Source organism: Rhinatrema bivittatum, chromosome 5, assembly GCF_901001135.1.
Source record: "Rhinatrema bivittatum chromosome 5, aRhiBiv1.1, whole genome shotgun sequence".
Classification (NCBI taxonomy): Eukaryota; Metazoa; Chordata; class Amphibia; order Gymnophiona; family Rhinatrematidae; genus Rhinatrema; species Rhinatrema bivittatum.
In genome coordinates, this window is record NC_042619.1 from 50,299,163 (window position 1) to 50,325,240 (window position 26,078).

Sequence of the window (26,078 nt, forward strand, 5' to 3'; positions counted from 1 at the left end):
GCTGTATATCGCCGATACGAATCCGAGATCTTGGCTCACGCTTGCTCCTGGCGAAGGCTTGTGTTGTTGGTAAGCGAATCATTCTTTCCAAGTGGAGGGCAGCAGATGATCCATCTTATTGGGCCTGGAGGAACAGTTTCCACTCGATGATGAACATGGAGAACATGATGGCGAGGCAATCTCCTACCGCGAGACGGCGATTCCTCTCGGTGTGGCAACCATACATCCAGTCGCTTCCACATTGCACTTGAAGTTTGATTCTAAATGCTTGAGCGAGTGGCACCTTCGCTGTTTGGTGCATTGCAAGTAATGTGGACCCTACAGACTGAATGCTGTTTCGAGTTCTTGATGATGCTGTTTTTTGGAAGAATCTGGGGGGGGGGGGTTGGGGGTTCCGTTTGTTGTTGTTCTGCTTGTACTTGGATGCTGGGGGTGGGCTCAAGGACACACCTACCTCCGGCTTATTTGGTTGTTTTTGTTGGAAAATAATAAAAACCGTTAAACCATTAAAAAAATTCACTTTTCCTGTAAAAAGCTTAGGGGTAGATGTTATAAAAGTACGCGCACAGGCGCAAACAAAAGTACGCTGGATTTCAATAGATAACACGTGTAGCCGCTCGTATCTGTTAAAATCCGGGGTCTGCACATGCAAGGCTGCCCAAAATCGGCAGCCGGTGCGTGCCGAGCCGCGCAGCTGGCCTCCATTCTCTCCGATGCCGCTCCGAAATCAGAGCGGCCTTGGAGGGAACTTTCCTTCCACCCCCCCCCCCCCCCGCACCTTCCCCTTCCTTCCCCTACCTAACACCCCCCCCCCCACACACACACACACCTTTGTTGCACAAGTTACGCCTGCCTAACTTGCGTGCGCCGGGCCGGCCACCGGCGCACCATGGTCCAGTCCAGGGGCTGGTCCGGAGGCCATGACCACACCCCCGACACTCCCCCGATGACGCGGAAGCCGTGACATGCCCCCCCCCCCCCCCCCGACACGCCCCCAGGAAAGCCCCGGGACTTACGCGTGTCCCGGGGCTTTACTCGCGCCGGCAGCCTATGCAAGATAGGCTCGGCATGTGCAGGGGGGGTTTGGGGTAGGTTTTCGGGGGGTACGCACGGGGGGGTACGCCCCTTTGAAAATCCTCACCTTAGGGTTGCGACAGATTGGTATGAACATAACTTTTTTCTCGTTCATTTTTTTCACGTTTGATTTGGTTGTTGGTATATGAATATGTTTTGATTGGTGGTCCAGAGGACTTTTTTTTTTTTTCTATTAAAGTTAAACAAGACTATGATATTAGGTAATTTCACTAAACATGTATTTATTTATTCATCGGTGTACAATTATAACACAAAATACAATGTAACATTCAAAATAATAAAATAGTACATTCCTATACCAATTGCCAGCTCCCAACATGACATTACCAGTGATTGATTACTTCTAGATCTCCTTAATACTGTTATCTAGATTCCATTACCAAGTCTTGCAAACATTTTAGCCACCCTTGGTAGTTACTCATTAATTGAAGAGTAATCTGAGGGAGAACTCTTTGATCCACGTTTTCACTTCTTCACTGCAGTTTCCATTTGGTTGAAACAGTTCCTAAGAAGTGCATTCAACTCACGCCTAACAGCAGCCCGGCCACGGTTCCTGACAGCGAGGAGAGTACTGCGAACTCAGCTTTCACTAGGGCAGTCTTGACGTTTCCCCCAGCCCCAGAATTCTTTAGCAGTTTGTTTTTTTTATTTCATATAAGGCTCAGGTGATCCGCTGGTCAGGGGCAGCCAGAACCTGGGTGTATGAGTCTGTCGGGCGGCGCTTACTTCTGTCTCCCTTCAGGCTCCTGGGCTGGAGCGTCCCCCCTTGCTGATCGCTGGATCTTTAGGAGAAGGACAGGTCAGGCGTCTTTGTTTCCTGGATTCTGGCTCATCGCCAGTCGTCAGAGAGGAAGAGCAGATGGCCGGAGCTCTCGAGCTCTCACTCAATTTGTTTCTCTGATTTAGCCCCCCCCCCCTCACTGTCTCCCCCCCCGCTATCATCTGTTTCTCTTCCAGTTTCTTCTCTGCTGCTCTTGCTCTTTTGCACTATCATTCTCTCTCTCTCTATCCGACCCGCTCCTCCGGATCCCCCTCCCTGGAAAACATGAAAGTGAATTCTAAACTGACGGGGATCAGGCAAGGCAATAAAACCATCAGCGCCTTGCAGTGAGCCCTGGCTGCCGGTCCGCCTGCCGCCGGGGCTCCGCAGCTCTGCCTGGGAGAGCCGGAGGGAAGGGCTGAGGGAGAGCAGCGGCGGCGGCGGCAGCATGGCAAGAGCTCGGGCTCCAAAGTTGCTGGCGGTAGATTTGAATTAAATGCTCTAGGGGGAGGGGGGAGGGGGGGATTAGGAGAGGAAAAGAGGAGCGGAAGCCTCCGCGATGCTGGAGAACGCGTCCTACCCGCGGAACTGCTGCCAGCCGGACGGCCGGCCCGAGGCTCCGCGGGCTGTCGGGACGGTCACGGCGCTGTCCAGCGTGCTGATCTTCATCACCGTGGTGGACATTGTAGGCAGCCTGCTGGTCATCGTCTCCGTCCTCCGAAATAAGAAGCTGAGAAACTCAGGTAAGACCGGGCAAGGGGGGAAGGGATCCTGCACCTCACAGTTGGCAGAGGGTGGCCTTTCCTTAGGTTTACACGGCTGGAAATGTTCTTTTGTCAAAGTTTAGAACAATCTTTCCTAACGATCTTTCAGTCTGGGTAACAAATGTATGCAGCAATTAACTATTCTGAATATGATTTGAGGTCGAGGAATAACTAGCTCGGTCTAACAACGTGGACACACAAGAAAAAAAAGCCCTCTTTAAGCATGCGATCGACTTGACAAAAAGGCTATTTGGTCACCTAAAACGGTCCCTCTCTGTCACTGACATCCTAACCCAACTCGCATAGGGCCCGATCTACTAAAGGGGTTTCCCCACTTTGAGGGTAATTTTCAAACGGTCTTCTGTGGGTAAAACAGCTCTTTAAAGGCAGAAAATGACCTTTCAGAAAATCGTCCAGCCCATGTCCTGTTAGTGCACAATTTTACCTCCGCTGGGAAGAGGCTTTTCTGGGGGACAAAGTTGGGAAGTGGTTTGGATTTAATTGCATACTTGTGGATTTCAACAAGCATGCACGCACATTTTCAGGAAAATATGCGTGCAGATATTTCAGCAGCTGTAACTTGTGTGGGAAGATTTGGTGGCATAATTTTAAGAGCAGACTTAGGCAGTTTTGCTTTGAAAACTGGTGTAGCTTATGCACATATTTGCTGACTTTGAATGCTCAGTGTTACAAAATTACCCCCTCCATGTCTACAGGCCCTAATCCTCATGTACCTCAGTCTACAAACTGTAATTGTGTAGTAGTAATAATAATAATAACAATATCAACAGGGTTTCCTTTTCACATGTCTCCCTTGGAGGCTTACATGCAGTCCAGACCTCAAAAAATGTGCTACCAGGCCATTAATTCCAGAAATGGCTACCTTAATGTCTCTAAAATAAAGTGCATTGATGAAAGTTGACATACTGTACAAATTCAAATTATCATTATTATTTTTTCTCCAGCATATATATCTGTGATTTCTGCACTGTTGTGTAGAGTCTGACCATCACGTAAGGTGCATAGGCATATTTTACAACATTGTTTTACTGTATAAATGTGACTGAGAAACGCAAACTCTGTCTGATATGCTCTTAAAAGGGTTAAAAATTTTCTCTTTTCATTGTATTTCAGTTTTAATTATTGGCAGCCACTTTTAGTTCACTGCAAAGGACAGAAGCAAAGTAATTTAAGTATTCATAAACCAGCAAGCATTCCTGGTAATACTTGTGACTATCAGGCCAACATCGGGATGTTGAAAGAGTGGACGAAGTGGAGCACTAAAATGCAATGCCTTGTGATGCCCACAAACTAAGCTTTCTGAAATCCAAAACCAAGTTTGATGCTGGGTATCTGTAGCTCTCTAATGACTCTACTGTCAAATAAATTGTACAGATTTAATGGTACATGGCACATGGTTAGGTATCATGTATTTGAAACTTGTAAAGTCACAGTTCAGTAATAAACCACTTAAAGATGTGATATGACTGTATCATGAGTAAGTAGCATTCTTGGAAAGTTTCAACTGCATTTTGTAAGTGGAATTATACATTGATTCTTAAACAATTTAATTTGATTTCTTGCTACAACTAGAAGGGGTTTTTTTAAAATTTTATATTCATTATGCATCTTATCTTATTTAAACATGCGGGAGGACAACCTGTAAAGCCATTTAAGCAGGTAAATGGGTATTTACAAGGGTAAACTGGATGTGTGAAAATTACCCTTCTCTTTCCTGCTGAAAGTATGCATGGGACCTCTGTATTATGTGCACTTTTGGCTGGGTTAAAAAAACACATTCCCATAGGCAGGTGTAGGTCAGGTGGGGCAGGGCTGGTGCTATCTGTTTTGCTGCCCTGTGCAAATGATCATTTGTTGCCAGAGGAGGTGGTTAGTGCAGTTAGTGTAGCTGGGTTTAAAAAAGGTTTGGATAAGTTCTTGGAGAAGTCCATTACCTGGTATTAATTAAGTTGACTTAGAAAATAGCCACTGCTATTAATTGCATCAGTGGCATGGGATCTTCTTAGTGTTTGGGTAATTGCCAGGTTCTTGTGGCCTGGTTTGGCCTCTGTTGGAACAGGATGCTGGGCTTGATGGACCCTTGGTCTGACCCAGATTGGCAATTTCTTATGCTCTCTGCTTACCAGCACAGTTCTTAAAACCCAGAGGAGAGGTGAAGAGATCAGTTGTTGCCCACCCCGGACCTTACCCCGGTCATAATGCTGGGGAAAAGGTCCAGTCGGAGATATTTTGGAAAATGGCACCAGCCCTGTCAGAGGATCCTTTTTAAGGTTCAGAGGGAGGGTGGCTGAAGGGGGGGCAAGGCCCGGGACCCTGTTTTTTAATTAACCTTTTGGAGAGGGGGGTGGGTATGGTAAAGGGGGCTGGGGCCTGGTCTAGATGTTTATTTGATGGAGTGGGGAGGGAGGGGGGGATGCCAGGGGCCTGGACTGTAATTTAGAATTGGGGCTGGGGGTGGGTATGGATATGGGGCTGGGACCCTACTTTACTTTTTTTTTTTTTCCTCTCAGGGGTGGCGGATGAGTACGGGAAGAGAGCCAGGATCCTCATTTTTATGGTTTTAACTCTAGGGGGGGTGGGGGGCCAGGAGCAGGACAACCTTTTTATTTGATGGACTGAGGGATGGAGGGCTGGCACTGTCGCATGCGGGCTTTTTTTTTTTTTAATACTTTGTGTGAATCAGGGCCGTCTTGAGTGGTGGTTGAGAAGGGGGTCAGCCCTGACCCCCCACTTGGGAACACATTTTTTTGGGGGGGCCAATAGCCTTTTAAGGCCATGGTGATCCCTTCAGGATGGGGCTACCATCGCATTAAAGGGCTGCTAGGTGCGTTCTTTTGCTCCGCGGGGTTTGGCCATGAGACAAGACGAACACACCCCAATCAGTCGCGATGTTTTTTGGGGGAAGGGGGCCCCTTTCTCACGGTGACCCCCACCCATGACAGTGGGACCCCCTTCTGCAATAAACATCGCTGCTTAATGAATCTAGGGGTCATTTAGGTGCTGAAAAATCAGAGCTAAGCCCCTAACTCATTTTGCCTACCTGAACCCCGCCCCTGTAGCCACCCACATTTTAAGCTCCTAAATTTAGGATCCTAATGAAACTAGGACCTTAAAGATAGAAAGCAGCCCTAGTTAATTTTCATAAGGACCAATTTAGGAGCCTAACTCCAAAAGTTAAGAGCCTAAACACTTTGGGGCGGATTTTCAGAGCCCTGCTCGCGTAAATCCGCCCAAAACCGGGCGGATTTACGCGAGCAGGGCCCTGCGCGCCGGGAAGCCTATTTTACATAGGCCTCCCGGCGCGCGCAGAGCCCCGGGACTCGCGTAAGTCCCGGGGTTCTCCGAGGGGGCGTGTCGGGGGCGTGTCGGGGCGGGCCTGGTCGTCGCGGCGTTTCGGGGGCGTGTCGGCAGCGTTTTGGGGACGGGTACGGGGCGTGGCTACGGCCCGGGGCGGTCCGGGGGCGTGGCCGCATCCTCCGTACCCGCCCCCAGGTCGCGGCCCGGCGCGCAGGAGGCCCGCTCGCGCGCGGGGATTTACGCCTCCCAGAGGGAGGCGTAAATCCCCCGACAAAGGTAAGGGGGGGGTTTAGACAGGGCCGGGCGGGTGGGTTAGGTAGGGGAAGGGAGGGGAAGGTGAGGGTAGGGCAAAGGAAAGTTCCCTCCGAGGCCGCTCCGATTTCGGAGCGGCCTTGGAGGGAACGGGGGTAGGCAGCGCGGCTCGGCGCTCGCCGGCTATACGAAATCGATAGCCTTGCGCGCGCCGATCCAGGATTTTAGCGGATACGCGCGGCTCCACGCGTATCTACTAAAATCCAGCGTACTTTTGTTTGCGCCTGGAGCGCAAACAAAAGTAGGCTATTCGCGCTCGTTTTAAAATCCGCCCCTTTGAAAATAGGCATCACAGTCAAAGTTTTAACACAAAATATTTCAGATCCAATGCAAAAATCTGAGGATGGCAGATACGTCCTGCATTAAAAAAAAAGAATGAATTATGCACTAGAAGAGTCAAATCAGACGAAATTCTGCTGTTCCCAACATGTAAATTCAATGTCCTGGTCCTGAGATTTTGAACTAAGTTCCACAATATTTTACACTGATGAATTATTAACATTTTCTGTCAGATAAAATAGTTCCCAATAATCAAACTCCCTTCACTTCCAGGTACTCTGAAATGCAAAATCATGTTCACAAAAACACCCAAGCACATACATAACAAACCTGCCATATCAAAACAACAAAACCCTCCCTAGGAAAAGGAAGAACAGCAAAATGACACTGGGCCTAGAACACTAATACACCTCTGTGGTAGCTTGAGTATTCAGTGGGTTAGGAACAGTCAGAGGAAATCACAGTTACACTCTGACTGTGCTTCAGTGCTCTTTACTTACAGTGGTAGTAAACTCAAACAAAATGGCAGCAAAGGAAAACGAAACGCTTCAGCAGTTCACCACTTCAAAACAGGCAGCAAATGACAGCAAAACACTTCAAGAGTTCCCCTGTTAGCCTCAGGTACCTCCGTCATTACACAGGGAAGTCTTAATATACACTAGGACTCCATCAGCAACCCAAGACCTGTCTAACCCTTCTAGGGCCTGAGGTCTTCTCCTCTGAGGAAGGGCTCCTTCCTTTACCCAGGATTCCCTGTGGCTCCGTATCTTAAGGAGGACTGGGCAGGATAGCTGTGCCCAGTCCTTTAAGGTAGCCTGAGGGAGTTTCCTATACATTCCCTCACAACCTCCTACTTAGAAAAAGTATCATGCCAGACTGTGACAGATCCCTACACAGAAACCACATGTTAGGCGAATCCCTCACCTCGGTCACACGTGCACAACATGTATAGAAATTCACCAAATACAGAACAAGTGACCACAAATATGAAATGTTCAGACAAAATGAATAATTTTGTATCATCTGAAAATCGGATTAATACGACAAATGAGGTAATCAAATTTGCAGATGATACAAAATTATCCAGAGTAGTTAAATCACAAGTGGATTGTGATAAATTGTAGGAGGATTTTTTGAGACTGGAAGATTGGGCATCCAAATGGCAGATGAAATTTAATGTGGACAAGTGCAAGGTGATGCATATAGGGAAAAATAACCCTTGCTGTAGTTACATAATGTTAGGTTCCATATTAGGAGTTAGCACCCAGGAAAAAGATCTAGGCATCATAGTGGCTAATACACTGAAGTCGTCGACTCAATGTGCTGCAGCAGTCAAAAAAGCAAACAGAATGTTAGGAATTATTAGGAAGGGAATGGTGAATAAAATGGAAAATGATATAATGCAAATGTTTCGCTCTATGGGGAAACCATACCTTGAATACAGTGCATAATTCTGGTTGTCGGATCTCAGAAAAAATATAATTGCACTAGAGAAGATACAGAGAAGGCAACCAAAATGATAAAGGGGATGGAACAGCTCCCCTATGAGGAAAGGCTGAAGAGGTTAGGGCTGTTCAGCTTGGAGAAGAGACAGCTGAGGGGGGATATGATAGAGGTGTATAAAATCAGAAGAGGTGTAGAATGGATAAATGTGAACATAAGAAGTTGCCATACTGGGTCAGACCAAGGGTCCATCAAGCCCAGCATCCTGTTTCCAACAGTGGCCAATCCAGGTTGCAAGTTCCTGGCAAATACCCAAACACTAAGTAGATCCCATTCTACTACTGCCAGCAATACTTGATTAATAGCAATTTATAGACTTTTCCTCTAGGAACTTATTGAAACCGTTTTTAACCCGTTACATTAACTGTCGTAACCACATACTCTGGCAATGAATTCCAGAGCTTAACTATGCGCTGAGTGAAAACAAATTTTCTTCAATTTATTTTAAATGAGCTACTTGCTAACTTCATGGAGTGCCCCCTGGTCCTTCTATTATCTGAGAGAGGAAATAACTGATTTACATTAACCTGTTCAAGTCCTTTTCATGATTTTGTAGGCCTCTGTCATAATCCCCTCTAAACTGTCTCTTCTCCAAGCTGTTTATTGTTTCATTTGAAAGCCCTTGAAAAAGACAACAGAGTTCTGGAGGTTCCCCTGCTTTTAGCAAGCATTTACTCTTCTACATAAATGCTTGCTAAAGCATTTATGTAGAAGAAGCATTTATATAAAACATGCCTCTGTGCTACCTTCCCACTGTTAGCAATTAAGTTGCAAGCAGAATCCTTTAAGTAGTGTAGTGTATGGCCATGTATGTACTCTTATCATTCTCAAACTGTCCTCACTGAGGCAAAATCACATATGCTTTTTACCTGTGGGTTTTATAACAATTCTCAATGTGTAAAAATATAAAAATGTCATCTTTGTATACACACTTTTCCTCCCCTTGCCTACCTCTACACACACACACCCTCCCCTCCAGTTCAATACATGGCTTTTTAACCAATTAACAGGAATAAAATGCATTTTACCCATGCAAATCACTTGGAAAATTGTCTTCATTGTCTGTATTTTGTACTGAGGTAATGATAGATACTGTTTCATATGTTTTGTTACGCTGAATTAAAAATAGGATACCAAATGTTTAAAATGAGCTAGACTGGGGTTCCGATAGCTATGAAAACAGCCTCAGACTGTTCTGGGAAATGAGGAGGCAGAAGCAATGCAACCATGCAGGAGAAAAATGAGGATGTTGGACAGAGATAAAACTCAGGTTCCCTCGCTCTCCCTCCATAGCAATCATGGGTTTAAATTGAATGAACACAAACTGGGATTCCCCACAGGTGGAGGAGTAGCCTAGTGGTTATAGCAACAGGCTCTGACCCAGGGGAGCCAGGATTAAAATCCTAGTGCTTGCTCCTTGGGACCTTGGGAAGTCACTTTATCTTCCATTGCGTCAGGCACAAACTTAGGGGGTCATTTGCTAGGCTGTGGTACTTTCCCCTAGAGGAGGAAGATAACATGGGGTTTACTAAGCGGCGGGTTTCAATACTGTAGCTTAGGATACTGCACTGCATTTTTCCTAGTGGTAAGATACCATGGGTTAGGTGGCCTACAATTGTCCTGTGATGGCAGCACTTCCACCCAAAGCCACCATTTAGTTAAAGAGTCTGAACAAAGCCCCCTCCAAACTGTAAAAAAAAAACCCAAAAAACAGGAGTCTTGTGAGACCCCCTCCATCCCACAGCCTCTAGAGGCTGCCACAATAGATACACATTTTCAAAAATGTTTAAAATTGTACTGCACTGGCCCTTCCCCTCCCATTTTCAACCTTGCCCCTGTGTAAAATAATATGCACCCGCCTTTAAACGCCCCCAGGCCACAAAACCCCCCATCCTAGCCCACCCCATTGGACCTCCCTCCCAGTCTTACCATTGCATCCCTGATGGGCTAGTGCGGTTGGACCACCCCCCTAGCCTCTAGGTTGGCCGCTATTCAACTTATACCCTTATCACATGATTACCTGAGCATTTTCAAAGCAAACGTATGCAAATTTATGCACATGTATACCCACAGACTTTAGGTTATACAATTACCCTCCAGGGTAATGTCGCCACGTAGGTTAAATTTCTGCATACATGGACAGGAGTGAATCTTGCTGTGTGCAATGTTTGGTGTCTATGTAAGACTGAATGATGGGGCAAAGAGGGACCAGAGTATTGGTAAGTCACAAGAAACATATTCCTGTTGTGACTAGTTTCCATTTCCAGCACTGAGTGCACCATGAATAAACGTTTTTTGAAAGACTTTTTTCAAATTAGTTTTTAAGAGTTGGGAGCAACTTGACATAAAAAGCTATAGGTTTTGAATCATGACAGCAATATTCACTAAAGGGTAGATTTTTTAATCTGCGTGCGGGCGTCCATGTTTGCGTGGTTCCCAGCATGCGCACATGGACCCACTGGTTTTATAGCATGTGCGTGGTAACACGCAAAGTACAAAATCTGCTACCCGTGTGCACATATGTGCCCGATTTTATATTGGCTGTGAAGAAATGCCGACTCGTCCGCGTAAGGGGGGGGAGGATTTTGGTAGATGCAAGCGGTGACACGATAGGCCCTTTCCCCAGTTCCTTCCCAGTCCGCTCCAAGGAGTGGACTGGGAAGGAACGGACTGGGAGGGAAATTCCTAAACCCCCTAGCTAACCTACCTCCCTTTTCCCCTATCTGCCTCGACCCCTGAAACCCCACTATCTGGTTTTTTTTTGTTTCAATTCTTCCAGAGCAGGAGCAAGTTGCGCAGATTCGGCATTCCCGGCATGTGCGGCAATGGGACAGTGCCTTAATACACTGCCCGGGCCTACTCATGCCCCGCCCCAGATCCCGCTCCGGCCCTCCCCCGGGCTGCCCCTTTTTTCGATTCTGGTTCTTCGGCACATACCAGGATATATGCTCGTAGCTGCGGGACTTTGAAAATCCCAGTGGCGCGCACGCAGCCCGGCCACACACACATTTCCCAGTTTTCAGGTGCATAGGCCGTTTAAAATTCGGTCTTAAGCCACCCAGTGGCAAAGTGGCAAACTGCAGATGATCTTCAGTACCTGTAAACCTTTAGTCAGTTTTAGGGAGTTTCACTTTGAAACTTTCCTAAAGATATGTGTAAATAAAATTACCCACATATTATGCATCTGCAAGCTGTGCAATTGGTGGGGTTCTAAGGGAGAAATGATGCACGCAGAATTAAAAAATGTAATTCTTTGTTCGCACTTTTCTCCTTTGACCTAAACACTCCCCCGTAATGAAACCACGTGAATTTGGCTGCAATGCCCAAGGTAACATTCACACCCAGGGATCTAAGTGCCCAACTCCCTGATTAGGCACCTGGATCTTTCTGAAAATTGTCTTCCATATTTTCAAGTCAAAGATACCATGTATTCTTTGACTTAAAAGATCATGGCAGGTAGATGCAGGAAAAGGAACTCCTGGTGCAATATTAATGGAAAAACGGAAATCATGGATTGTCACCTGAAGCAAGCAATAGAGTCAACTTGGAGTAGGAATAAGATGTCAACCCTAGGCGGGTTGTAATAAACGTGGAGGTGAAGCTGAAACTGTCTCAAATTAGGACCCTGTTTAGGAGCACGAGCCTACAGTTCCAGTGTCAGTGGTTTCACTACATTAAATTGTTACAATAAGAACATGAGAAGTGCCATGTGCTGGGACAGACCAAGGTCCATCGAGCCAAGCGCTGGGTCTCCAACCAAGGCCAGTCCGGGTCACAGATACCCATAGATCCTCCTCAGTAGTGGATTAAAACAAAGCAGTAAGAGAGAAAGCATTAGCAATCTTTGTGACACTGAGCAGAAAGAAAGAACGGAAGAAAAGGAATTGTTGCAGCTTCGTCGGCTCATTAGAGCAGCAGTTGATCCGTGAAACAGTCTAACCTTGTATTCTGATGTTTGGCCATATTGTAAGTGCAGTCCTGCTTCCGCGAGAACTGCCTTGTGAATCTGCAGCCCAACACTTGCTCACACTAATTTCTCCAGAAAACCACTGCCTTAGTTGAGCTATTTAAACCAAAGAGGAAATTAGATGACCAGTAACATGGAGAGAAGCCACATGCATGCTCTGACCATTCTCATCCTTCCCCCGCCTCCCCACGATCCCAGGCCTCAGGAGACAGTACCTGGTGGAAGCAATAAGCTGCAGCTTTCTTTGTTCATACCTTGATACAGCTGCACGACACAAAATAGCAAAGCAAAGCACGGCAGAACAGAGAGCTTGATTAGAATAGATGGAAGGTGGCTGGGCAAACGCATCCCTCGCACAGCGCAAATAATGTCATTTTAAAGATACTGTACCTGCGGTCCATCTGGAAATACTACTGCTACTTCATCTTGAGAGCCTGCTGTACGAATGCAGCTACAGTAGGTTTGCCACCGTGACTTGGTTGATTCCTTGGCAGTAGGCTTCTGAAAGAATCCGGCACCACTAAGTCATGTACACTCACCCTCAATAACTTGGTCTTCATTGGCCACCCATAAATGCCATCAGTGGCGCCACTGAAAGCCAAGATGGTACTTGGGTCATTGATCAAGGCCACTCACTGAGATTTGTCCTTAGGCTAAGCCTGGGGGAGGATCCTACCCCACTCCCCTCAACAACATCAAAGTCAGTGATGCCTCGTTTGTCCCCGCCTAATCACTAGCAGCTGCTGCCCATGCCTACCACCCCCATCCCCCAGTCTGTACTGCCACCTGGATTCCAACTGCTTTCTAAAACATGTTTGGGAGTTTGCTTAAATATAACATGGCTTTCAGGGCTGGAACAGAGCCTAAGCAATGCAATTTGAATGCCTTAAAAAAAGAAATCTCATAGGACTGATGCGCTGCAAATCAGCCTTCGACTCTTTCTGTACACACTGCTTATATGGGGAGGGCAATTTTCAGTCTCTCTGCAGAGTTTCCCTTTGAAAATAGGTGGTCCAGTAGGGTCCATAGGTACAAATGTACTGGCAGGGCTTGCAGGCTGCAAACTCCCCGCCGGGAAGCATGTGAAGAGAGTTAGAAATAAACTCCTTATGTGTACATTGTCAAGCCTCCCCCCCCCCCCCTCACCCCAAGTGCCACTCCTTTTTCCCACAGAGGGGGGTGGCGGCTTTCAAAGAGGCCTTCTCCACAAGTAAAAGCTCATTTATCCATAGAGGATCCCTTTGAAAACTGCCTGCTTAATGATCATCTAACGAAACACTGGAGAAGTGATTGATCTCCTTTGCTTACTTTGCTGATCCTCCTTTGTGTCCCTGTTGACTGGCACTCTGGGTGTGCCTCTCTTTACACTGAATATCCTGTTTTGAAAACATTCACCCTATGTCTTATTGTTTATCCATTTTGTTCTCCTTGGCCCTTTTTGTGTGCAGTGCTGGTATTCTAGGATGTGTGCCTAAAGAAATCCATCTGGAGACCAACTATCTAGTCTTCACATGTCAGGTGAAAACTTGGCTTTGCAAACTTGCTTTGAGTAAGTGCTTGCATCTTTGTTTCATAGTAAAGATTTCTTTAATGATATCAGTTTTTAACTTTATCACACCATCAGTTATTATAATTTTTGCTTATATTTTTTAGGTTTTATACCCAAGGATTGTTGTTTGCGGGTGTGTTGATCTGTCCTTATACATTATCTGATGTTTTAATATTTTGAGAATGAAAACTGGGATTTTAGGTTTTTGATTTATCTGTGTCTTACTTTTGTTTTGCTTGGTTTGTTTTTTGTTGTTACAGAATGACTATATACCTTGTTTTTATGCCTTTGTATTTATTGTTTTCTATCTATGCTTTTGTGTTTTTGAATTTGTTATCCACTTTGGGTGTTGTCAAAAAAGGGGAACAGATATAAGTAAATAAACACATTCTCAACTTAGTCCCAACTAAAAAAAAAGTACTTCTTCAAACAAAACCAGTTCAAATTATGCCTTTCTTGGGATAGGTAATCTGCAGACATTTCTAGCACATCCTCCCCTTAGGTCCAAAACAGCTATTGTTTCCTGGCACCTATCCTTCACAAGCAAACTGCCTGGAGTATCAGATCTACAATCTCCCTAGGTTATGCTAGCACACTGTTGTGTAAGCAAGCGTTGTCACCAACTTATTATCTACTAGAATGTGCATTTGTTGAAAAGGAATTAACTTTTCATAACAAAACAGTCAATTTTTGGTTCCTTACAAATGGAACAATCCAAAAATTGACTTACTCAAAAATATCCATTCATTGTTCATTAACAAAAAAAGGGGACTTCCCCAAACCTTCCCACCCCTCTCCCTTCCTGGCCCCCACTTAACCCTTCTATGGGGTCTATGGGGTGATCCTACCACCTACCACTGCCATCTCCCAATGCACAATGGTGCTGGCAAGGCCTCAAGTTGGTGCCATTTTGTTGTGCGGCAGTACAAACATAAGGCTGTGCAATAAAATGGCACCAGCTGGTCCTTTTTGTTTTATGCCCTTATGTTTTACAGTTGTAAAGCAAGTGTGGGGAGATACCTAAGATTGGGTCCAAGCCAAGGCTTGGTCCCAGCATCAAACCTAGGCCTTGTCAACAGGACCCAGCCTTGGGACAGACCCTGGTGTCAAGCCTAGGCCTTGGTGATGGGACCTAGCCTTGGACTGGGCCCTGGTGTCAGGCCTGGCCCAGGCCTAGGCCTCAGTAACTGGACCCAGCCTTGAACCCAATCTTGGACCCAATCTTTGCTAGGGCTTTGGAGACTGGATCCGGCCTTGAACTGGGCCCAGGCAAAGGCCTGAGCTTAGGCCCGGGGTTATGCATCAGCACCCAACTTTGAGCTGGGTTCTGGTGTTGGGCCCAGGCTTCCAAGATGGAATGGGTTCTTGCATTGAGACTGTGCCCAGGCTTGGGCCTCAGTGATGGTAACTGGCCTCAGGACAGGCCCCAGCATTTGACCTAGGCCTAGGCTTGGGCCTCGGTGATAGAAACCGACCATGGACCATTATTTGATTAATAGTTAAATAGTGCATGAGATATATTTGCATACCGTGGAGACTCAGTATATGCAAATTTATCTCATGCATATTCATTGTGTATATTCTGAAAACCCGTCTGGCTGTGGGGTCCCCAGGACAGGTTTGAGAAGCCCTGCCTTACATGCTTCCTTCTTGACCATGGGACTCTGCCCTCACTCCGCATAGATGTTGATCTTCACTTTTTCTGCAGGTGCTTTTTTTCTTGCTCATGGACAGTGGTCTGGTCTGGGGTTCTATATCCACACTTTACTCTGTTGCTTGGCCTGATTTCTCATCGGGTCATTGAGAAAATATCATTGGAAAATATCACAGAAAGATCTGGGAAATGATGCTACTAAGAAAATCAGTGGCCAGGCCTAGAATTAACCCTACACACAGCAAGCATTAGGAACCATAGGAAAAAATGGTCCTGCGGGCTTCAACAGCGCAGGCAATAGGACTACATGGATTTCTTTTTTTTTTTTTTTTTAATAGTTACCACCACCAGCTGCCAGAGGATTGAATGTCTGCCCTTTGCAGAGTGGAGTAGGTGGGAGACTGGCGAGTCACAAAGAAGCCAGGCAGAGAGAAGGCAGGAGAAAGTAGCTTCCTATCATAATAAAGTTCAAAAAGTTCAGCTGGGGGAGAAGTGAATCGTATTGAATTGCTAACATCAGTGGCCAGAGGCACAGTCCTGCTACAAGGGCCTCCACCTTCTGTTTCTCCTTTTTGTTTATTGTTTGAAGTATTGTGGTTGCCATATCAAGCCCATTTGAATGCATAGAAATAAGGGTCGAAAAGAAACCATTTGTTTGAAAAGCCTATGTGGAAGGCAGTGACCATGTCTGGGGGAAACAGATAAGGAAGAGGAGCGTGATCAGACAATCGAGGCCACTTCTTGTGGATATCAGCAGAGTGAAGAGCTTGGCCTGGGAAGCAGAAGATGGCAGGGGGCAGCTGGTGTGACTCGGATTGTCAGTCTACCCCCACTAACCTGCTGCCAATTGTTCCAATTAATAGTAGGGAATTCTAGACCCTCTTCTCCTCTTGGTGCCTCCTATGAGAGTATAAGAGTGTGTGTGGGGGGGGGGGGGGGGGGGAGGTGCCAAGGAAAGAAGAGTCATCAACAGGAGATGTTGGAGCCAGACAGTGCAGGCCATGAGGCACTGATCATTTCAGGCTGGAGCAGGGATGTTGAGTGCCACAGCCATGTCATGCTGTAGACCTTGCTATGTACCCAGGTCCTGGCTCCTCTGAATGGATCAATAATATGTGGGGACAAGGAAGGTAGTAGACAATGCATGCCATACTTACCGGACCTGGGAGGAGGACCTGTCAGAACCTGCCAGTATCAGAACTGAGGGTCCAGCTGAAGGAAGGCTAACAGGAAGCTGGTGGTGACTAAACTGCCAGCCAAGGTGCTAGCCATGTTTTCTCTCCGTCAGAAAGGGAGCATGAGCATGTGAAGCCTGCTTGTTCATACTGTCTCCAGTGCCACCTCGAGGGCAGTACATTACCAGTATTTAAAGGAATCATGTCTGTTTGTGCTGCCTTGCCTTGCTATGCGTTTTTGTGACTGTACACAGTAGCATTTAGAGACAGGGGAAGAGTAAGTGACGAATCTCAGCTTACTTGTTTGACATCACTGCCTAGATGGCCCACACTTAACATGGCCAAGACAGAATTTCTTGTTCCCACCCCCAATCCTGCTTCTCTTCTTCCCTCTTCTTCTGTCTCTCTGGATGGGGCTCTCATCCTCCCGGTTCCCTCAGTAACCTTGGGATCATCTTCACTGCCTCTTTCCTTTTCTATGCACATCCAAACCACTGCTAAAGGATATCATTTCTTCCTCAACAACATTGCTAAAATCCATCCTTTCCTTTCTGAGCATGCTACCAAAATGCTCATTCACTATACCTTATCGATTATTTAATTAATTAATCAATCAATGATTACATTATTTGGATTTATTACCTGCCTGTGTAAATAAGAAAAATTCGCCCAAGCTAGGGGTCCAACTTATTAGGATGGCATCATGCAATCAGAGATCAGTAGCAGCTTACCAATTCTAATCAGAAAGAATCTTATCGCCTCCTGCTTAGACTACTGCAACTTGCTCTTGGAGGGCCTCCTCCATTTTTCTGCAATCTGTTCAAAATTCAGCCACACAACTTATCTTCCTTCAAAATTGTTATGACCATGTAGCTTCTCTTCTCAAGTCACTACATTGGCTCTTCTCTACACTCTTCCTCATGAACTCCGTTAATCAGGCAAGTTACTTCTGTCTGTGCCCTTCTCCTTCACTGCCAATTCCTGACCATGCTTTCCACCTTGGATTGTCTTGATATTGTCTGCTGGAATCCGGGAGGTTGGGCATTGTCTGTGATTTGATAATCTGTGTTCCACCTGGCTGTGCCATATACTTGCAACAGACTTCCTGACCCAGTGTGTCATGCTTCCTCGCTGGCCATACTCAAGTTCAGTCCTAAAGCACACCTTTTTGAAGCTCTTTTAGAATCCCGAACACGTCTATACAATAAATACACTTCCCACAGACTCTTGTTTGTCGTGTATGTTTGTCTTGACTTAGACTGTAAGCTCCATTGAGCAGGGACTCTCTTTTATATGTATCTGCACAGCGCTTCATATGTCTGATAGTGATTTAAAAATAATGGCTAGTAGTGGTAACAACAGCCTCTCTTCCCCAGATATGTCAATCTGTGCGAACGTGATATGGTTACAGACATTTGCACAGGCATGCATGCTTATGCAAAGCAGCAACAGCAGCAGGAGGTGTACCTAACATCCTAGATGACACCGCCCCAGTATGTGTGATGATGGGGGATGTAGAAGGTGGTAGGGAGCTGGCAGGGATGGGGTGCATGAAAGTTGATTTCCCCTGTTCCCTTTATTTTATCCCAATTGCTGGGGATGCAGGACAGATGATGCAGTGATGGGGTCCTTCTATGGTGCCCCTCGCTGAGCTGCCCCATGTTGATGTGTGGAAGTGCTTAAAGTTATTTGTAACTAATTATCTGAAATCTCCTTTTTACAAATCACCATATGAACTGTGATTTTCTCACTGCTGCCATCTATGGTTATTTAAGAGAAAAAGCATTTTTTTTTCCAGAAAAACATCCTGAGCGAGGCTGCCAATGAACATAATAATATTCACCAGAATATTTCAAGTTACCATAAAAAAGATTATTTGGCGATGTACTCCACCTCTTTCCATCTTGCCACCTGCAAAGTGGATTTATATGGTTCAAGGTGCCACGTACGTCATTGTATATGAGGTCCAACTCCTTGCATTTCCCCCAAAATAAAATAAATAACTTGAAATGCCTGTGATCTTTTAAAATGAAAACTGGGCCACCTGATTACCATCTATTATTTTATTCAAAGCACTCAGCTTTAACAAAATAAACCTTCTAAGAACCTTGCAGTAATTATTGTGGTAAATGACAAAATGCCTACTAAAACTGTTACCAGTCGAAGAGTGAAAGGAAAATGCTGAGCAAGAGAAAATGTAATTCTGCAGAGCCAGACAAAACTCTCGCTATTTAACTGGAAAAGCACAAAGCTTTACAATAGGAAGCTAGAAATGTCAAAGCATTATTTAGAGTTATAGGGTTAAGAGAAGTAAACTTGATTGCTTTTGTAATATTGGTATTTCTTCTCCTCTTGCAAACAGAAAACGCTAGGTGCTTGAAATTCCCTACCTCCAGCAGAGAAGTCGAGTTCGTCAGTGGCAGCAGAAACATAAGAGGTTGGTGGCACCTTACAGACTAGAAGGATTTCTGGAGGCCTGAGCTTTTGAGAACAAGAGCCCGCTCCGTGCAATGCATGAAGTATGGCTGAGGAGGTGGCTATGTGCATACAGGAAGATGAAGCAGATGACGGGATGGAGAGATAGAAAGCACAGAGAAGGCAATATGAAGCCCAGAGAGAAGTACCTGCTCCATCCTCGTGGATGCATACCCCAGCCTCTCAAGCACACTTCATGTATCTGATGAAATGGACTCCTGTCCTTGAAAGCTCAGAGCCCAATACATTGGCTGAGACTATAAGGTGCCAGCAGCCTCTCCGTTGCCTAGACTGGGATCTCCTATGTTGTCTTAGCCTTTGCTTAGAATCACTAATAGTTCACGTATGGATCACGAGTAGTAGAATTTACAAACCTACTCTAATACTCAAAATATCAGCAGAGATGTACAGGAAAAGAGGCAAATCTAGTGTTTTTACTAAAAAAAAGACAACAGTGATATATTTAATGAGATCTCTGTCAAAACAATTATGATTGTTCACACATAAGACGGATTCCCGGATTACCATTTTGGGACAAAAGGAAAAAACAATATGAAAACAGTTTTGCTATCAATGCGCATCCTTAATAGCACAAAGCAAAATTTCTGCTTATACAACATGAACTGCATCTTATTCGGTTGCTGGGATATGTCTGCTTTCTCATCTCATTCTGCCCCCCTGTTAAGCTAAGTAAACTAGACACAAATATCATGTCTACAGGAATGCATAATGCATTTTCTACGGTTATCTGGGTTGTTCTCTTATCTGATTGAAGTATAGTCCATAAGGGATAAACGAAGCTCTTCTAATTCTGAGATATAAAAGTGAGTAGCCTTCATAAAACAGTTAATACATTTTGAGCCTGGGAGTTGCACAAAAAATGATTTATCTAAAGTAATACTTCTGTCCCACTGCAGCTGCAAATTTCTCTTCTATTACCTTCCTTTTAAAATGTGACAGGTTGTTCATGCCATATTGGGCCAAACCATTCTATCCATGTGTTAGCCCTAGCACCTGGCTCTGTATAGTGCAGGGGTGGCCAAACTACCGTCCACAGGCCAGAAGTGGCCTGTTACTTTAATGTAGTTTATCTGTCATAGCATTTTACCGAGAATATGTCAATGCATAGGAAATGCAATAAAAACTCATGTTACAAGTGAAAAGCTTAGGAAAAATTCCATGAGTGTAATTTCAATTGAGACAGGAGCATCAAATATCATTTTAACATCTTGGATTATCATTTTAAAAGTAATGAAAAGACAACCACCCCTGCACCTCTCCCCATCCATCAAAGATAGTAGATCTTGCCTCAGTGACAAGTAATTTCTGGTTACATATGTAACCCTTAGCGGGATGTGTTAAGTCCCAAAGACAGCTCCGGCCAACTACACTGTCTCTTAATCTCGGGGGGGGGGGGGGGGGAATTCTTTTTATGGGGGGAAGCTCTCGCTTATGGCCCAGACAATAAAAGTGTTGCACAGGAGGTGGATTCTTGGGTTGAGGTAGGGTTGACGCAACCCATAGGTGGGGTTGACGCAACCCGTAGGCAAGGACCTACGGGCCCCCACCATCAGCAGGTGGAGTGGGCTGAAGCTAGAGGCCACTGGAGCTTCACCTATACCAGCCCTCGTTTTCCTTGGGTTGAGCCTTTGGGTGCCAGGGCCGGCAGGACTTAGGCGGGTCTCGAGATAGATAATGAAGGTAGATGGTTCAGCCCAGAGACAGCAGCCAGCAGATGGCGTAAGTCTATCCAAGACAGATTACGGAACTGGAACCCAAGCACCAAGGAAAGAGTGAGGGTGCTTGGGCAAAGGAAAGCCGAAGCCTTGTAAATCCACGTCCAGAGGACAGAGGCAGAAAAGTCACTGATAGACTCGGATAGAAGCTGGCGGCCAGAGGAGACTGTAGCAAGCAACATGGAACTCTGGACAAGAGAGAGTCTATAGCAAGGTTATCCATAGCAATGATCAGGGCACAGAGAAGGCAGGCATGGTCAGGCGTAGCAATGGTCAAGGCACGGAGTAGGCAGGCATGGTCAGGCGTAGCAATGGTCAAGGCACGGAGAAGGCAGATGTGGTCAGGCGTAGCAAAGGTCAAGGCACGGAGAAGGCAGGCATGGTCAGGCATAGCAATGGGCAAGGCACAGAGAAGGCAGACGTGGTCAGGCGTAGCAATAGTCAGCCTTGGAGAAGGCAGGCGAGGTCAGATGTACCGGAGGTCAGGCTTGGAGAAGGCAGGCAAGGTCAGACATAGCAATGGTCAGGCTTGGAGAAGGCAGGCAAGGTCAGACATAGCAATGGTCAAGGCAAGGAGAAGGCAGGCGTGGTCAGATGTAGCAGTGGTCAGGCTTGGAGAAGGCAGGCGAGGCCAGACGTACTGGAGGTCGGGCTTGGAGATAGTCACAAGGCAGTGTCAGGCAAAGCAAGGTTAGAGTTTGTGAAGTCAATCCGAGGCAAGGAGCAGGGTAGGAACGAAGAGACAGGAACCAGGAACAACAAGGAATCAGGAACACAAGGCTGAGATGAATCTCTAAAGGCAACGAGCACTCGATTAACAGGGAACCGAGGAGACCTGTTGCAAAGGCAATGCTTAGGAGCGCTGCCTGAGTTTAAGTACGCTGAGAGTGGTGACGTCAGCATCCAGGTCCATGGCCAGGTTCCCGCTGCGGGCCCTTTAAAAGGATCAAGGATGCGCGTGTGCCTAGGAGGGGGCGTGGCGCGATCGGCATCGTCTCTCCGCGGAGCAAGCGGAGAGGCCTGTCCAGAGGCGGAATCCTGGCTGGAGGTCCCGGGCAGCACGGTAGGACCAGGGACACTAGCAGGGGCCCGAGGTCAGAGCTGGCAGGCAACTGAGGTCCGTTTGGGAAGGAGAGAGGGCCGTGCTGCGGGCCTCCCACGGGAGGCAAGCATAACAAAAAGAAGGTCACCAGTGTGTCTGCTGTGCTTTAAGTGCTTCCCATGAGGTGAGAGGCTGTAAGAATTAGACAGGACCAGGTCTGGGTGTTATTTTGACTTTAAGAATCAATAAATGTTAACATCCATTGTCCAAAATGATGAGTGTGCATCTGACTATAGTTACAGGGTTTCTTTCTGTGTAGGTAGGTGTCCTTATTACAGACCTCTGGGTAGAAATGCACTTATTCTCCCAGCGGCTGTGCTGTGGGAATCCAAGTGGAGGGGTCCCCTTTGCTTTGCAAAAATCCTAACTTTAGAGATCTTCTCTCCCGTGGACACCCAGCCTGCCCTGATTCCTTGGGAGGAAATCCAGATGGGCTCTCCTTCTCGCATTCTTCCTTGGATTTAAGTTGTTTGTTCTCCTTCTGTTACTTTACAGGATTTATCTGGTGGAAAAATCTGGGGACCAGGCTATTCACAGCACTGCACTCCCAGTGGGGAAGGGGATCCAAACCCCCCCCCCTACTCTTTTTAGTCCAAAAAATACTTTAACTCCTAATCTGGAGAGCTTTTCTGCAGCAGGATCCGTCACTGGTGCTTGCTACCTAGGCAGTAGAGTAGGCCTCAGATCTTTGGTCCCCTGAAGAGAGCCGCTTGCCCCAAAGGGGTATCGGGCTTAAAAATCTATCTCACTGTAAATTACAAGAAGGACCCTCTGGCAGGGAATGCACGATGAGGTGTCTCTTCTAAAAGAAACTCCTCTGGGCAAGCCTGGGAGGCCCTGCTAGAGTGGAAAAATGACACGGTGTCTCTGCAGCTGCTCTCTCTAACTGAACCCCCTGAGTGTTAAAATGGCCGGGCTAAATAGCACTGAGTCATCCAATCAGGATCTCCAGGTGGGGGGAGGGTCTAAAGGATATGGATGGCTCCCTTTCTAAGTGTGTTGTAAGGACAGGGATACAGGGATAGTGGCATCTAGTGGCCAGACCCGATAGGGGTGCCACCCATACCAAGGTACAGTATTGGAAAGCATGCTGCTGTTCTTCGGATAGCGATGGAGGCATGGCCAGCAGAGTCGGTCACATTTGCAATGAGACCGATCTTAGCAATTATTGCCCACCAATAGCAGGCAGCAGTTGACCCTGAATAACTAGCTGAATAATAATACAGCTATGTGAAGGACTCCTAAAGCATCTGTACTTACCTTTCACTGTTAAAATGTATACAGTACTATCTCAGGTTATGGATGAGCGATTTTCCAATCCAGTTCAGATGTGTAAATGTGTTACTTATATTTACTATGCTAATTAGAGATCACTTTGAATACGCCTGCTTTCTGTTTTGTTTTTTTAATCCAAACTAGATTTTGATTTATGTTTTTATATCTTTTGACTAAATTCACAATAATTTGTGCTATACAAGTTCCACTTAGTGAACAATGGCATGGATTCATCTGGGAGGCTATAAATACCATGTTGGATAACACATTTATATATAAATATACAACAAAAAGATTGCAATCATGGCACCCGGGATACATAATTGAGCTACAGGTTTCCTGATTTCCTGAAATTTTCTAAGCTGACTACATTTTTTGGTTTCAGCAGCTTAATATTGGCATGTTAAATATTAAGTATTCTTCAGACTATGGCATACCTGGGAAGAATCTATTCTTCCAGTTATTAAGGATGAGAAAGTAAAAGATTTATCCGTTTTATTCTTACTAAAGACACAAATATCTTCCATAATTACATTTTAATTCCATAGGAAGCTTTTCTTTTAAAACTGACTTGTAGGCTCACAGAAGCTGAAAATGGCACCCAGCAGCACTCATTGCCTCCCTCTGGTGCACTCTGTGTCCTTCTGCACATACAAATCACAGAATCTGCATTTTGCTTTCCTAAAAAGAATTCATATAACCTTGTCATGTTTCAGGATGCTCAAATGTTTTGGTCTTAATGGGGGAAATTTTCGAAGAGCCTAGCACAGGAATGAAGTCTGCCTGTAAGTGCTGATTTTACCGGGAATTCTGCCCATGTGTTTGCTTTGAAAATGTGCATGTTAAGTGTATGAGTTCATGCACAGATTCACTCATGTAAAGTTACAATGTCTCTTTGGAGGGCATAACTTACACGCATATTTTACAAGATCAAAAAGGACGCCCGTAGGTGCTGACTCCACCCCCAACTCAGCCCCCTGGCATGCCTCCCAGCTGTTCGGGAAAAAATATGCGTGAAACCAACCTATGTGCTTAATTTTACATGCAAAGAGCAGCAGGTCTATTGTATAACATTCATTTGCATGCACATACCTGGGTTTAATGGGTATAAATGGCTTTGGAAGTTCAGCCTGACACTCCCAGTGACTTCCATCCTTGCTAGGCAGAACAATCTCAACTTTGCTTTCGTATTTCTTAGTTTCTCTCACATTGTTATAAACTTCTTTCTCTCCTTTGCTATTTCTTTATTTAGATCCATGAGAATCGGAATTTTCTTTCCTTCTCTAAGTATAGAGACCTGGCACCCTGACTTTTTTTTTCTGGTATTAACACTAATTGAGGGAGTCAAAATCACCTTTAGGCGCTGATATTTTTTGTTACTGATTTTATGAGAAAGTCGCCCTATGCATGCTTTCATTCTTAAAGTCCTTCATTTTTCCTGTACTTTTGCCAGACATGTCTCCATAAATTTCACTGCATCATCATGTGGCACTTATATAATCAAAAAGACCCCCAGATATAGCACGCAAAAATAGAATATGCAATCAATATACTATCAATGATATTGAAACATAGAAACACAGAAACCTAGAAATGATGGCAGAAAAGGACCGAACAGCCCATCCAGACTGCCCAGCAAGCTCTCATACTTATCAGTCTCCCATACTTATCAGTATCCTAGATTGCCAAGGTCAGGGCTCTGGTTGGTTAAAGTTTGAGTCCAATTTTCCCTCCATCCCCTGTTGTTGAAGCAGAGAGCAATGTTGGAGTTGCATCAGAAGTGTAGTATCAGGCTTACAGGTTAAGGGTAGTAACTGCCACATCGAGCAAGTTACCTCCATGCTTATTTGTTTTCACCGACTGTACAGTTCAATGTCCTTGTTGGTTGTTGTCTGAATCTAATTTCTCTTTTCCTCTTTACCCCCTGCCATTGAAGCAGAGAGCAAAGATGGAGTTGCATCATCAGTATGAAGGTTTATTGGTTTAGGGTATTAGCCGCCCAACCAGCTAGCTACTCCCATGCCTCTTACTTCATTTCCCTCCTCTTGCCTTTAGGGATCCACAGTGTTTATCTCATGCCCTTTTGAAATCTTTCACCGTTTTTGTCTTCACCACCTCCTCTGGATGGGCATTCCAGGCGTCCACCACCCTCTCTGTGAAGAAATATTTCCTGACATTGATTCTGAGTCGTTGATGTTGATCGTGCGTCATTAAAACCTTTCAAGTATCTGAAGGTCTGTATCATATCTCCTCTGCTCCTCCTCTCCTCCTCTACTCCAGGGTATACATATATAGGTCCTTCAACCTCTCCTCATAGGTCATTTAAAGGAGACTTCCCACCATTTTGATCACCCTTTTCCTGACCACCTCCAACCTGTCTCTATCCCTTTTGAGATACTGTCTCCAGAACAGAACATAGTATTCTAGGTGAGGCCTCACCAAGGACCTGTACAAGGGGATTATCACTTCCTTTTTCTTATTAGATATTCCTTTATCTATGTAGCCCAGCATTCTTCCAGCTTTAGCTACACTACTTCAACATTTTAATCAAAAATACAAAATGCAAAATAACACAATATAAAACAAACACAATATAGCACAATATAAAATCCACATATCCCCCCCACATACACACACACACACACACACACACACATACAATCACATTTCAAATTCAGCATGTGAATACATTTTGAAAATAGCATTTGCTGTGTGTTTAATTTATTCATGCGCTGATTTTGAGGGGTTGAGAAAAGATTGCAACATAATGTTCACTGCTCTTCGCTTGTGTATGGCTGGATGTGTATTACATCTTGATGATGCTCCTATAGATGAAGAGACAAATGGAGCTAGTTCGGTGGCCTTTGATTTGTTTGAGGGCTTGATGGCAACATCACAACACATAAGATTTTGGAACTGCATTCCTTTGGTTTATGATTGTTGTCTTCTTCTGTTGAAGGACTTACAATCTATGCAATATGTGACTGCATTCTTTCTGTTTGATGAATGTTAACATTTATTTTGTCCCGAAGAAGCTTTGATTAGCAAAACATGTTGGGATGATTTATGATGATTAAATTATGATAGGGGATGCTATATACTGTAGGTTGGGAT

General features: G+C 45.4%; 1 protein-coding gene across 1 annotated transcript in view; it reads left to right on the forward strand.

Moving 5' to 3' along the window:
• The first annotated feature begins 2,414 nt into the window (after positions 1-2,414).
• Positions 2,415-26,078, forward strand: part of MTNR1B (melatonin receptor 1B) — a 65,040-nt gene continuing 41,376 nt past the window's right edge. The window contains exon 1 of the mRNA XM_029601707.1: positions 2,415-2,598. Coding sequence (XP_029457567.1) covers positions 2,415-2,598 — 184 coding nt within the window. The remainder of the gene's footprint in view (positions 2,599-26,078) is intronic.